The 13095-nt window shown below is 46.4% G+C and overlaps 1 protein-coding gene across 6 annotated transcripts in view; it reads right to left on the bottom strand.

Annotated features, from left to right (window-relative positions):
- The window catches only part of LOC132676268 (solute carrier family 41 member 3), a 145662-nt gene that overhangs the window by 111269 nt on the left and 21298 nt on the right, over positions 1-13095 (bottom strand). For 4 of the 6 annotated variants that reach the window (XM_081795009.1, XM_081795006.1, XM_078442658.2 and 1 more), the window contains exon 2: positions 12209-12495. In XM_081795009.1, the coding sequence (XP_081651135.1) occupies positions 12209-12463 (255 nt within the window). In that variant the 5' untranslated portion in view covers positions 12464-12495. The remainder of the gene's footprint in view (positions 1-12208; positions 12496-13095) is intronic. The other 2 variants (XM_081795008.1, XM_081795007.1) reach the window with 1 other exon arrangement.

Raw genomic sequence — 13095 nt, 5'->3', positions numbered from 1 at the left:
CAACAACTCCTGCGATTTAGTTTTGAATGTGGTCAAACATCCTAATACAATGTATAATCATACACAGTGGGCCTTGAACCATTCTCATCAGTACAGAAGATATGGAAACAGACAATAATTTACATAATTCCATATAGAAAGAGATTTCTTATTAAGTTCTTAATTATTAAAAAATATTTCTCATTTCTGTTTAAAAAACCAAATGAGAAATTAAGATAAATGCACACACACATAATACACACACACGCAAGTAGTGAAGTTCAGAAGGATAGTCATCAAGATGCTAAGAGTGACTACCGTTGAGAAGCAGAATTTAAAATGACCTTTATTTTATAATGTTCTAACATTCTATTGTGATTACTTGCTTTTATAACAATCAAAACATAAAATGTCACCAAAAATAAATAAAAGATATCCCATGCAACTTGAGAACAAAATATGTCAACATGGTTTACTGGGTCAGAATCCAGAAGATCAAGAATGTAATTTTAAAAATAGCTAGCACAGGAGAAAAGCTCAAAGACCTTGAACTAGATTCTGGGGCTGCATTGAACAGCAGATGGAATCTGGGTCAAGCATTAGGTTGTTTCCTGGATGACCCTGAACAAGGCCCTGCCCCTGTGCAGGCCTCTAAACTCTAATCATGAGAGGTAGGACTGCATCAGTGGTTTTCAGTCTACTCTGCCACCAGAATGACCTGGGAGCTCCTGAAATGTGTAGCCCAAGCCCAAGCCTGGACCAAAGAATCAGGATCCTGAGGCCTGCAGCATGACCTACTCATCTATTCCAACGCCCTTGATTCTTTGGGAGTGTGTCTTTGGAGGACAATTAGGAAGGCCTGCAGAGGGTGGGCAGAGAGCTTTGGAATGCACATCACCATTTCTGGCTTTCATTTCTGATTCTTCAGTGGGAACTGGGTGTCTTCCCAGAAGCACACCTTTTAAATGGCCTCCTATTCCTTTCATGGTCATCTGGAGCCTGGGCTGGTTCTGAGCCAAAATGTCAATCTTAAAAGGCCTGAATTCTTCCTCATCCTATTAAGGTCTCAGAGATCAAGCTGATTACATTCTCAATAATGGAGGGCTTCTTCTTTACTTCCCGCTTCTGATGTCGCTGGCAGAACCCACCCACAGGTGAAAACACAGAACCAGAGTACTCATGCCTACCCAGGGCTGGCTGTCTTCAAGCACTTTCTCCAAGCAGCTCCTTCATGTCACTCAGGCATTCTGGGACCTCCCTCTCCAAGGCTGAGATGCAGCTGGCCTTCTTGCCTCATAGCTCTTTCTGCTAACACTCACTAATGCATCTGCTGCCCTCCTTGCTTGACTGTGATGCTGTGAGAGTGGAGCCTGGCTCTTGTGTCCTCCACAGGGTCCAGAATAGTGCTGGTCCTCTCTCCCCCACTGCTGACACATACGTGTTGCATTAATGAGTGAAAAAATGAATATACAGAATCATAGAAACAAAGAAAAGAAGAAACCCAATCAGCCTTCTGTAGGTTGAGTGGTGTAAGGCCCTAAAATTATTACGATCTGCTGCCTTGACATGTGGTGAAACCAGGAGGGCCTCACAGGGTCTACCTGCATCTCCCCCTCCCCACTCTTCTCCAGTGGATAAGGTCCCCAGTCAAGCAACCGTCCTTACCAAGGGGACCAGGCACAGTTCCCACTTATCCCTGAGTAGGGGGTTTCAGTTCCTGCCAGCCCACAGAATTATTCAAACAAGTCAATCACACCTTCCAATGAGAACTGGGGCAACTCATGCTATTGCTACTACAAAGCCTGCCTCCTGCAGCCCCTCATGGTTCACTCTGCTTTCCAGTGCAACCCTGCGTGTCCCTGGGTGTGAGTTTGTGTGACCGATAAACTGTGATTTCCTCAGTCCAGTGTTGGGGTCATGTGTTTGGCCATCTCCATATGATAGGGTTGGAACCCCTCCCTCACCAGCAGAGTAAGGAGAGGGTGATTGCAGCAGCTGGCATCACAAACAGGACTGCCCAACCCTGACAGAAGACGCCTGGTCAGCTTGCACTGTAACTGCTCTTTGCTGCCTGACTAGCTCCTGACATGGCCAGTGCTGCCTGGGATGGAGCCACTAACTGCTGGCCAGCTTGTGCATTATTAGCCTGTTCCATGTCCCACTGTCTCTCCCGGGTAATGCCATCTCCTCCCATCACCAAGGCAAGAACTATTGCCAACTGGCCATAGCCCAGCAGGAGGCACCTCAGGGCAATCTGTATCTGGCAAGTGCTCTGTGGCACTCCTGCACCTAGTCTGAATTATAAATTAAACTGTCAAGATGGGACCCCATGGAACACCCCCCTCCACCCAGCTAAAAATAAAATAGTTAATACAGCCCAATGTAAGCTAACACAGGGCCTTCAAGGTTTGAAATTTATCATACAAGACCTACTTGGTGATTACCCCCACTGCTTCTCTTTTTAAAAGTCCAATTTGGCCTGCTCTTAAACCTGGAAAGAACCTGCCACAGGGTGAATGACTGCATCTTTAATGCTCTGGCATCCACTGTGGCCCCTTACACAACATCCAATGTAACTGAAATTACCGACTCCCCCTGATCAGCACCAGTAAGGATTTTGCTACTATAGATTGGGCTAATATTTTCTGTTCAATGCCTATTTCCACACCCTCTTAGGCGCAGATGACCTTCAACTCTGAATGGACACAATAGACTTTCCAGGTTACTCACGGGGTACCTCAACCAGCTCTGCCATGCACGGTCTTGCAGGCAACATCTTAACTGCATGCACCTTTCTCAAGGACCACAGGTCTAATGTTACATTATGATGTCCTCCTCCAGGGAGACTCATGTGACACATTCACTAAAGGCAAAACACTCAGGAGCTCGCAAAGAGAGGATGGGCCATTACTCCACATGTGGGGCAAAGCCAGACACCTTGGCAAATTCCTAAAAATTATTTTGGTAAACCGAGGGCAACTCCATCCTTGACACTATCAGAAAACAGCCATTGACTCTCAGCACCCACACTGTTAATAAACTGTTCATAGAAGTCCAACACCTTGTAGTCCTTTTTGAATTCTGGAGGCAAAACAGTCCTCCTCTGCACATTTGACTTATGTCCATTTATGCTGTCACTTGCAAAGGAGGCTATTTTAAACAGACACCTCCAACAAAAGGCTCTAGAATCTGTCCAAATTAAAGTCGACAGGCATTGCTATCAGTGCCCTCAAAAATTCCTTCACTGACAAAGCATTAGCAACCTCCTCTTATGCTTCTTGGAGTCCTGGACCACATACCTATAATGAATATATGTTGCCCAAGAAGCCCTTGGGTGCAAGAAAATACCCTCCTTGCCTAACTTTACACCAACTGAGCAGCAACTGCTGGCTACATACTGGGCTCTCCTGGAAAGGGAGGCTCTCCTGGAAAGGGAGGCTCTCACAGATCCTGGCCTGTGACCCTCCCTACGCAGCAGCCCACTGAGCCTTGGGAGGCATAGCTACTGAGGACTCAATACAGGATAGAGTCAAACTTGGACTCTCTGGCATATGCCACTACAGAAGGATGCCTCCTCTGTCCTTCCTTAGTCCCCTGCCAGATGCTACCATACCAGAAGAGGTCACCCCTCCCCCAGTCCCCTTGGCTATGTAGGGAGCCCCCTTGACATTAACCTAGTGAACAGCAATGGACTTTGTATACTTTATGGGTGGTATGACCACCATACTACATCATGGAGCTCAGTGGAATGTTTATGTCCCTGATAAAGGAAACAACTCACCCAACAGTCAGCAAAAGTGGCCAAATTTAGGCTGCCATTTTAGCACTGGATGCTCTGGCCAGAAAATGGTTCCATCTGCAACTTTTTACAAACTCTTGGGCCACTGCCTAGGAGCTGTTCCAAAACTTTTACGCTAAGGAACTAGGGCACTCTTGCCTCAGAGACACCCAAAATATAGGTCAAAATCACAGATGTCTTCACATGCACTAAAGCCACAATACAAGGCCTCACCAGGACACTGCTTGTCCTCCTTATTTTCCAACATTATAGGTCATGGCCAGCCCTCATTTTGCTTCTGAGGACACACAGTGCTAGCTCTACAAGAAGGACTCAATAAACTCCCACCTCCTCTGCAGACCCTGAGCAGCCAGAAGAATTGAGAGGCACACTGGTCTCCTCAAACAACTCATATTTAAGCTATAAGGTGAAAAATAAGCCCCAGTGGGGGTTGGAGGTTGATTAATGTGGTATTTTTTGATTGAGTTTTTTCTTTTCTTTTTTTTTTTTTTTTTTTGAGAGAGAGAGAGATAGGGAGAGGGAGAGAGAGAGAGAAGACGAAGAAGAAGGAGGAGGAGGAGAAGGAGAAGAGGGGGGGGGAGGAGGAGGAGGAGGAGGAGGAGGAAGAGGAAGAGGAAGAGGAAGAGGAAGAGGAAGAGGAAGAAGAAGAAGAAGAAGAAGAAGAAGAAAGGAGGAGAAAGGGCTGAGGGAGCCCAAGCAGGCTCCACACTCAGCACAGAGCCCAACATGGGGCTTGATCCCACATTCTGGGATCATGACCTGAGCTGAAATCAAGAGCTGGACGCTCTTAACTGACTGAGCCAGCCATGCACCCCTGGCACTGATTTTAATCTGGATTTGTGCTCCTGGGGATACATGCTATCTGCACCCCAACACAAGCCCCTCCCCTACCTTTATTGGCTGCAATGGGGAACCCTTATAAGTTCACCAGGGGGCCTTCTCTCTCCAGGTCAAGAAGCTGCTTTACTTGCTGGGGGGGGGGGTGAGGGGGTTCTTTACCTGCTCCCTAGAAGTCCCAGTCACCACCACGATTTAAGTTGGTGTCACGGCATCATGGGGTCAATGTGGTATGAGTGACCACAGTATAATGTGCTGTGACATGGGGGGAAAGCAGGAAGGCCATGAGGAACCTAACCACAAGTTCCATCCTGCTCTGTTCCCACAACCCTTCCTATCCCTGAGGAGCGGGCTCTGTCTGCTTCCCTGCCGGCCTGTGAAGGAGCCAGGCACACCCTTCTTCAGAAACAGGGGCGGGGGAGGGGTTCCCCCACCGATAGCACACAGTGTTCCCCAAGCCCATGCAGGCTCACTCTGCTCCCAAGTGCTCCTTTCTGAGGGCCCTTCACAGCATCTGCTGTCCCCCTCTCAGGTTAGGAGTATATGTAATAACTAATGACCTGCTGTATTTCTCAAGTCCAAGGCCGGATGCCCTATATTCGACCATCCCCACAGCCCAACGATGGGAATCTATCCCTCATCAAGGCTGGCCTCATACCCTGTGGCACTCAGTCCAGGCTTCACTCCCTTCCCTCACATAACTCTCCACGCCCTTGCTTCTCCCCTCCCGTCAGTCCCTTGCCCTCTTGCCTTTCTAGAGGGCTCCGTGTCTTTGCTAAGGCACCATCCCTGCCAGACCCTTCCTCCTCTTTACCCCCACTCCACCTCCATAGGGCCCATGGTTCCTGACCACTCTGCAAACCAGCATGATGTCTGTGGACCACCAATTTGAATTTCTGCTATATGTAATACAAAGAGATCAGATTCATCACAAAGAATGGGGTCTTTCTTCTTCCTATGTACACATTCCCAAAACCCTGTCATATATGCTGCCTTGTGTGGGGACCCAGGGGGCTGAAGAACTATATGAGAGGCAGCTTCTGTTTCTAAGGAGAACACTGGCATAGAGCCTTAAAAGAAAGAGTATTAATCTCACTACATACACAAACAAAAATAAATTTAAAAAAATATGCACAACATAAACCATCAAAAGCAAAGTCAACAAATAGAAAAATGAGAAACATATTTATAATCCATATCACAATTAAGAGGTCAATTCCCCTAATATATAAGAAGCCCTCAGGTACCAGTAAAAGGATAACCACTCCATAAAAATACAGGCAAAGAATAGAAGCAAACATCCAAAGATATTCAACTTCACTTGCTAATGTAAGAAATACAAATTGCACTACCAGGGACCCAGAAGGCAGCCCTGGAGAATGATCTCTAAGGATCCCTGCCTCCTCCACTGACACTGGGTATAATCCCTTCCCCTGAAACGTGGGCTGAACTCAGTGACTTGCTTCCAGCCAAGAGAAGAAAGATGTTGCTTCTGTGGTAAGATTTACAAAAGGTGGTTTCTGTCTTGCTAGTGGACTCTATTTCCTTCTCAGACTGCATGCTTTGATGATGCTGCCATGTTGGAGGAGTCCAGTGAGGAAAGAACTGAAGGTGGCCTCTGGGCAACATCCAGAGAGGAACTGAGGCCCTCAGTCCAACAACCTGCTGGGAGCTGAATCCCTCCCACAGCCTATGAGCACCCTGGGATGATGCCACAGCTGGCTGACATCTAGACAGCAGCCTCCTGAGAAATCTGGAAGCAGAAAACCTAGGTCTCCTGGATTCTTGGCCCATGGCAGCCATGAGGTAATCAGTGAGTACCATTTTAAGCTGCTAAATTTGGGGATGACATGTTGCATAGTAATAGAAGCTAATACAGTGTACAAGGAAATGCAATTTTCCATCTATCAGATTGTTAAAGATCACAGAGTTTGAAAATAAACTACGTTGCTGAGTATTGGCAAGCAGGCATCTCCCTATGGTGCTGGAGGAAGTAAAATTGGTCCCACCCCAAGGGTAGGTGATTCGGTGATATATCTATCAAATGCATGATGTTTTGACCCAGCACTTGTACTTGCAATATGTACCCTACTCATGTACTCCAGCATGTAGCAAACATCAATATTATTCACTGCAAGGGCCTGTAGGGGGCTCAGTAGGTAGTCATCCTGACTCCTGAGTTTGGCTCAGGTCATGATCTCATGGTTCAGGAGTTCAAGCCCCAAGTCAGGCTCTGTGCTGAGCGTAGAGGCTGCTTGGGGTTCTCTGTCTCCCTCGCTGCCCCTCCCCTGCTCTCTCTCTAAATAAACAAACAAATTTAAAAAGAAAGATTATTCACTGCAGCTTTCATTAGTAAGACTATTTTAAGGTGTTGTTATGAGCTGAATCATGCACCCCTCCCCCAAACTGCAGTCTTAACCCCCAGCACCTCAGAATGTAATTGTATTTGGAGACAAGGCCTTTAAAGTGGTATTAAATTAAAATAAGGTCACAAGGGTAGGCCTTAACCCAATATGACTGGTGTCCTTACAAGAAAAGGAAATTTGAACACAGACATGCACAGAGGAACAACCATGTAAAGAGACACGGAGAGGGGCGCCTGGGTGGCTTGGTTGGTTAGGCGTCCGACTTCGGCTCAGGTCATGATCTCACGGTCAGTGAGTTCGAGCCCCGCGTTGGGCTCTGTGCTGACAGCTCAGAGCCCGGAGCCTGTTTCAGATTCTGTGTCTCCCTCTCTCTCTGCTCCTCCCCTGTTCATGCTCTGTCTCTCTCTGTCTCAAAAATAAAACGTTAAAAAAAAAAAAAAAGAGATATGGAGAAGGTGGCCATCTGCACACCTCACAGAGAGGCCTCGGAAGAAAGCAGCCCTGAGGACACCTTGATTTCGGACTTCTGGCTTCCAGAACTGAGAGAAAATAAGTCTCTGTTGTTTAAGCTGCCTGATCTATGGTCCTTTGATATGGCAGCCCTAGCAAACTAATAACTAAGTTTAAAAACACATCAGAAAAGAAATGGTTAAATAAATTCTGGTATATTTGTATAATGGAATATTGAACAACCATTTCTAAAAAAGGAAATTTTTAATGTATCTATTAAGAATATTGTAAGGTGAATATATTGTGTAGTGAATATACTGTATAGGTATACTGTGAGGTGAAAACACCAAAAGTCAAGAGTTTGTATATGCCAAAACTTGAAAAAAAAGAGTGAGCAAAATATACAGAGACAGATGAACAGATATAGATATTTGTTTGTACGTGCATAAAATATCTTTAGGAGAAAACAAAACCAACTGGGGCCCAGTGGCTGCCTTGATATAGACTGGGGACCTTGTCCCTGTGCATATTTGTGAACCTTTTACATTCTGAACCACAGCCTCTTTTCTCAGGGAGTTCACATTCAAGCCAGGGAGAGCATCAGATCCTGCACATGGTAAAAGGAAATGGCAAATATCCCAACATCTATAGAAGGTGACATGCTGGTGAGGCTAGCACCTCAAGAAAGGCTCCATGTAAGGCTGTCCATGTGAAACGGGGTGGGAGGGATGATGGGAGACCTCTTCCCTCAGGGTTGGTGGGAAAGAAGGCACAGGGAGGGGGCAGTCTAAGTGAGGCTGGGGGTTACCACACAGCTGACTAAAGCCAGCACCACTGGACAGAGCAGACAGAGGTCTGTCCAGTAGTGCTGGCTTTAGTCAGCTGAGCCAGTGTGGCACCACTGACTGTTTTCACCTTCCCGACAGAACCAACTGTACACAGGAACCCATCCACAGGGCAGGGGACCTTCTCCTCTTCTCAGCTCAATCAAGCCAAGCCAATCATGGCCATTCCATTCTCTTTGCCAATTTTTGGTTTTGAAGTAGGACATGCCCAAATCTGCCAGTGAGAAGTTGAAGAGTTTGTTGGGGATGCCCAGGAAAGGTTCCCTGTGCTTAAGAAGGAGGAACCAGGCGTAACTGGTGGCTCAGTTGGTTAAGCTTCTGACTCTTGGTTTCAGCTCAGGTCATGATATCACAGTTCGTGGGATTGAGCCTCACATTGGGCTCTGCACTGACAGTGAGGAGATTGGGATATTCTCTCTCTCTCTCTCTCTCTCTCTCTTCTTCTCTCTTCCCCTCCCTGCTCACTCTCTCTTTCCCTGAAAATAAATAAATAAACTTTGAAAATGAGTTAAAAAAAGGAGAAGGAACCAGAGCAGAAAACCCATTCTTCTCCCTCTGGATATGATGGGGCTGTAAGGCAAAGCCAACTTTGGCTACTGACTCAGCAGAACTTGGAAAGATCCTGGTTCCTTGGAGTCATTGTGGGCCAGTTATGGTAATACTTTCCAAGCCTGGAATTACCCATCTTGGAAATTCCATTTTGGGAGATGACAGACTTCCTTCTTATTTAATCTACTACAGGTGTTTTTTTCTGGTATGTGTGGCTGAAACCATCCTAACTGATACAGCCAAGGTGAGCTCAGGATGTCTGGATGCCAGTTTGCAGAGTTTGGATTTTATTCCACAGTCAGTAGAGAAATCAACAGAGGTTTTAAAATTCAGATCTGCACGGCACCTAGGTGGCTCAGTTAGTTAAGCTTCTGACTCTTGATTTTGGCTCGGGTCATGATCTCATGATTCATGGGTTCAGCCCTGGATCGGGCTCTGTGCTGACAGTGTGGAGCCTGCTTGGGATTCTCTCTCTCTCTCTCTCTCTCTCTCTCTCTCTCTCTCTCTCTGTCCCTCCCCTGCTTTCTCTTTCAAAAAATAAACTTAAGGGGCGCCTGGGTGGCTCAGTCGGTTAAGCGGCCGACTTCGACTCAGGTCATGATCTCGCCATCTGTGAGTTCGAGCCCCGCGTCAGGCTCTGTGCTGACAGCTCAGAGCCTGGAGCCTGTTTCAGATTCTCCCTCTCTCTGACCCTCCCCCATTCATGCTCTGTCTCTCTCTGTCTCAAAAATGAATAAACGTTAAAAAAAAAAATAAATAAACTTAAGAAAATAAAAATAATAAAAATAAAATTCAGATCTGCATCATGGAGTGCCCCCTGAGATGGCAGTTAGGCCATGACCTTCATGTGGATCCAACGAACACATGAAAAAAAATGTAGAAAGAGAATTTTATCCTCTTGAATTGTTGCATTGACAGAATATCAATGACAACAGGAGTTAACAGCAGTTAACCTTCACTACCTAGTGCCAGGCCCTGTAACCTCCACTTCACAGACCTCGTAACAAACTTCTGGGCTCAGTTCTAATTTACAGAAGAGAAAACAGGGGGACAAAGAGCAACTTGTGTAAGTGACAAAAGTGGGACTCAAACCCAGTTAGACTAGCTCCAGAGTCTGGACTCTCAAGCAATTCAGTTCACTATTATGCTGCCTCTCCCTATATAATCTATAAACCTGTGTGTATACACTCTAAACCAATGTGTGTACGTTTAGGGGGTTGATATATATGGATGCATATATAAATATGTAAGTGTGAGAGGTGTGTGTGTGTGTGTGTGTGTGTGTGTCTGTATAGGGGGGTCCCAGTGACACCATACTGACAGAACATTCAATAAAATAGGCATCTTGCAAATCAGTGGTATTGAGAATGGACTGCAGGGAACAGCACCTGAAGTAAGTAGGGCGGTGAGGAGGCTGGGACACTGAGGTGCTCCAGAGGCTACCGCAGTGCTGACTAACCATGTCAAGAAAAATGTGGACTAGGTCACCAGGAAAAAGGAGAGGGCTGAGGGGTCTGGAGGGCACAGAGAGACCAAACATGCAGGCAGGGACTGAATCAGACTGGGATAGGTGCTCTGGTTTAAGAGACAGCCATCCTGGGGCCGGGCAAGGTCCAGGTGGATTCTTGGAGTGAGCTGGTGGTCATTGGTGTTGTGACGTCATGAGGAACTAGACAGCTGGGTACTGGAAGGGTCTTTGAGAACTCCAGACTGGAGCAGGGCTAGGCAGTGGTGGAATGCAGTGGGATGGTGGGGACTGTGGCAAATAAGAGAACATGGCTGCCTAGAGGCAGCTGCAGCCGTCCACTGTGCAGTGAGAGAAAGTGGGGCCAATTATGCGAGAGTTGCCAAGTTTCAAGACAAAACAGAAATTCAGACTTTTACATGAAATCTCTTGATTTTAGTGTTAGTGTAAAAAGAATTTAGGGGCACCTGGGTGGCTGTCTGTTAAGCATCCAACTTCAGCTCAGGTCATGCATGATCTTGTGGTCTGTAAGTTTGAGCTCCATGATGGGGCTCTGTGCTGAGAGCTCAGAGCCTGCAGGCTGCTTCAGATTCTGTGTCTCCCTCTCTCTCTCTGCCCCTCCCCTACTCACACTCTCTCTCTAAAATAAAAAAGCCTTAAAAAAAAATTAGGGGTAGGTGGCTCAGTCGGTTAAGCACCCAACTCTTCATTTCAGCTCAGGTCATGATCTCATGGTTCATGGGTTCAAGCCCCATATCAGGCTCTGTGCTGACAGTAGGGAGTCTGCTTGGGATTCTTTCTCTCTCTATGCCCCTCCCCCACTTGCTATTTCTCGCTCTCAAAATAAATAAATAAACTTAAAAAACACTTTTTAAAAATTTAAACCACCAGCCTTACTGCTAAGTGGTAGAACTGGGACTTAAATCCATGAGGGGCAGGGCCTAGGTCACCAGGCACAGAGCCCCTGGAGCACTGAGTGAGGCACAGGCCAGGAACTGTCACACACATCAGCCCTGCTTCTCCCAGTCTGCCTCACTCTAGACAGCCTTTGATCTCCGCTGACTGCTAACTAATAGGAGAGATCTAGCCAGTTATGACTTAGAATATTCTTAGGGACTATACCTTTCCAGGAAGGACTTCTGAAGACCACACTGATAAAAGGAATGACAGTGTGGCCAGTCATGACTTAGAATATTCTTAGGTACTATGCCCTTCCAGGGAGGACTTCTGAAGACCATACCGATGAAAGGAATGACAGTAGAAGAACAAGAAAGTCAGGGTACATTGGTAACTTTTTTGTCTGATGGGTAACTCCCAGTTCCTCACTCTGGCATTTCGGTAGGGCTGCAAATCAAGGCACCCTGCCTCCCCTCCAAGAGTGATGACAATGTAGTCAGCGAGCCAGAGAATGTTCTCCCTCAGGGAACAGGAACTGGAACAGGAGTGCACACCTGACATCAGGATCAATTTTTAGAGACTGATGTGGACATTCACAAAGAAGTCTCTCTTTTTTTCTAAGACCAAATGTATTAAGTTGAAATTAAATGCCAAGGGCCATCTTCCCCTCTATGTACAGAATCCTACCTGAAAATAAATCATAGATGAGTGGCAGAGAAAAAGCCAGCATCCTGCTAATCATTTAAGCACCTGGATCGTGCCTTGCCTGAAATCTAACCCCTTACATATTTCAATTATATGAGCTAATAAATTGTCTTTTTCAAGCTTAACCAGGGTTAAATTTAGTCTCTGTCACCAGTAACTACAAGAATCTTTCTCAATTTGTAGAAAAATGGTATTTAAGAAGAGGACGTCCTGTCCCTTGTCCCTTAAGCTGGATTCAAAGTGTAGAGGCCTATTCTTAAGGTATGGCATTCAACAGTGCCCCCAACACCACCATTCCCATTTATTTCCCTCTTACCCGGAAATAGTTCAAAAGCATACCAGCCCCAGACAGTCCCAGTCCTGCAAACATGAAGGGCACCATCACCTGAAGGCCAATGGACAAGGAAGTCTCCCTGCTGAACTCAGACCCCAGTGGTTTAGAGACCACCCTGTGCCTCTCAGACACACTCGGAGGTCCATCTTCTGAGGCTCCAGAGAGTCTTCCAGGGCTGAAGGCGTGTGGCAGAGCCAGCTCCTCTGGCCTCCACTGTCTGGTCTCTGTCCCATCCATGTGAGCAGAGCTGAGCTCCTGGCAGCCTTAACCTGGGAGACACAAAGCAATAGTGGCTGATCAGAGGAGTTCCTGACCCCCATAGGACTGATATCCTGTAAGCCCTCAGGCCCTTCTGTCCAGCAGAGCCTGGCACCATTCTACCCAATCAATAGCCCCTCACTCAGGGACTGCTCCACACGGTCTCCTGCAACCCCAATTTAAACAGTTTTTATTTAATATGCACATTTGAGAAAAATAAAATATCACAGAAGAGAGCACTCAATATTTACGAATTTGAGTCAGCAAAACTGGTGGTATAGGTGGAGGAAAATTCATTCCTCCAGAGAAGAACAAGATACCTAGCAAAAAATGTCAGAATCCAGTTTTTCAGAACTCTGGAAATTCACCAAAGGCTTGGAGCAATGTAGGAGTATTTGTTAAAAAAAAAATGCTTAATCCTCAGCAAGAACAGCCACATTGTAGTGTCCATGGTGTTTGTGATATTTTTACTGTGCCTTAGTTCCACCCCCTGCTCTGCAGCTCTGCAGCACCCTTAAAACCCAACAGCGTGGAAAGAGCAGAATGGGCTGGAGCTTTTTCAAAGCCTCATTCTCAAAGGACTATCCCTGTTTGACCTATCAGGTGGTTCA

Source organism: Panthera onca, chromosome A2 (assembly GCF_046562875.1).
Source record: "Panthera onca isolate mPanOnc1 chromosome A2, mPanOnc1 haplotype 2, whole genome shotgun sequence".
Classification (NCBI taxonomy): domain Eukaryota; kingdom Metazoa; phylum Chordata; class Mammalia; order Carnivora; family Felidae; genus Panthera; species Panthera onca.
The sequence above is the reverse complement of the archived record's forward strand: the minus strand, read 5'-3'. Positions and strand labels throughout refer to the sequence as shown.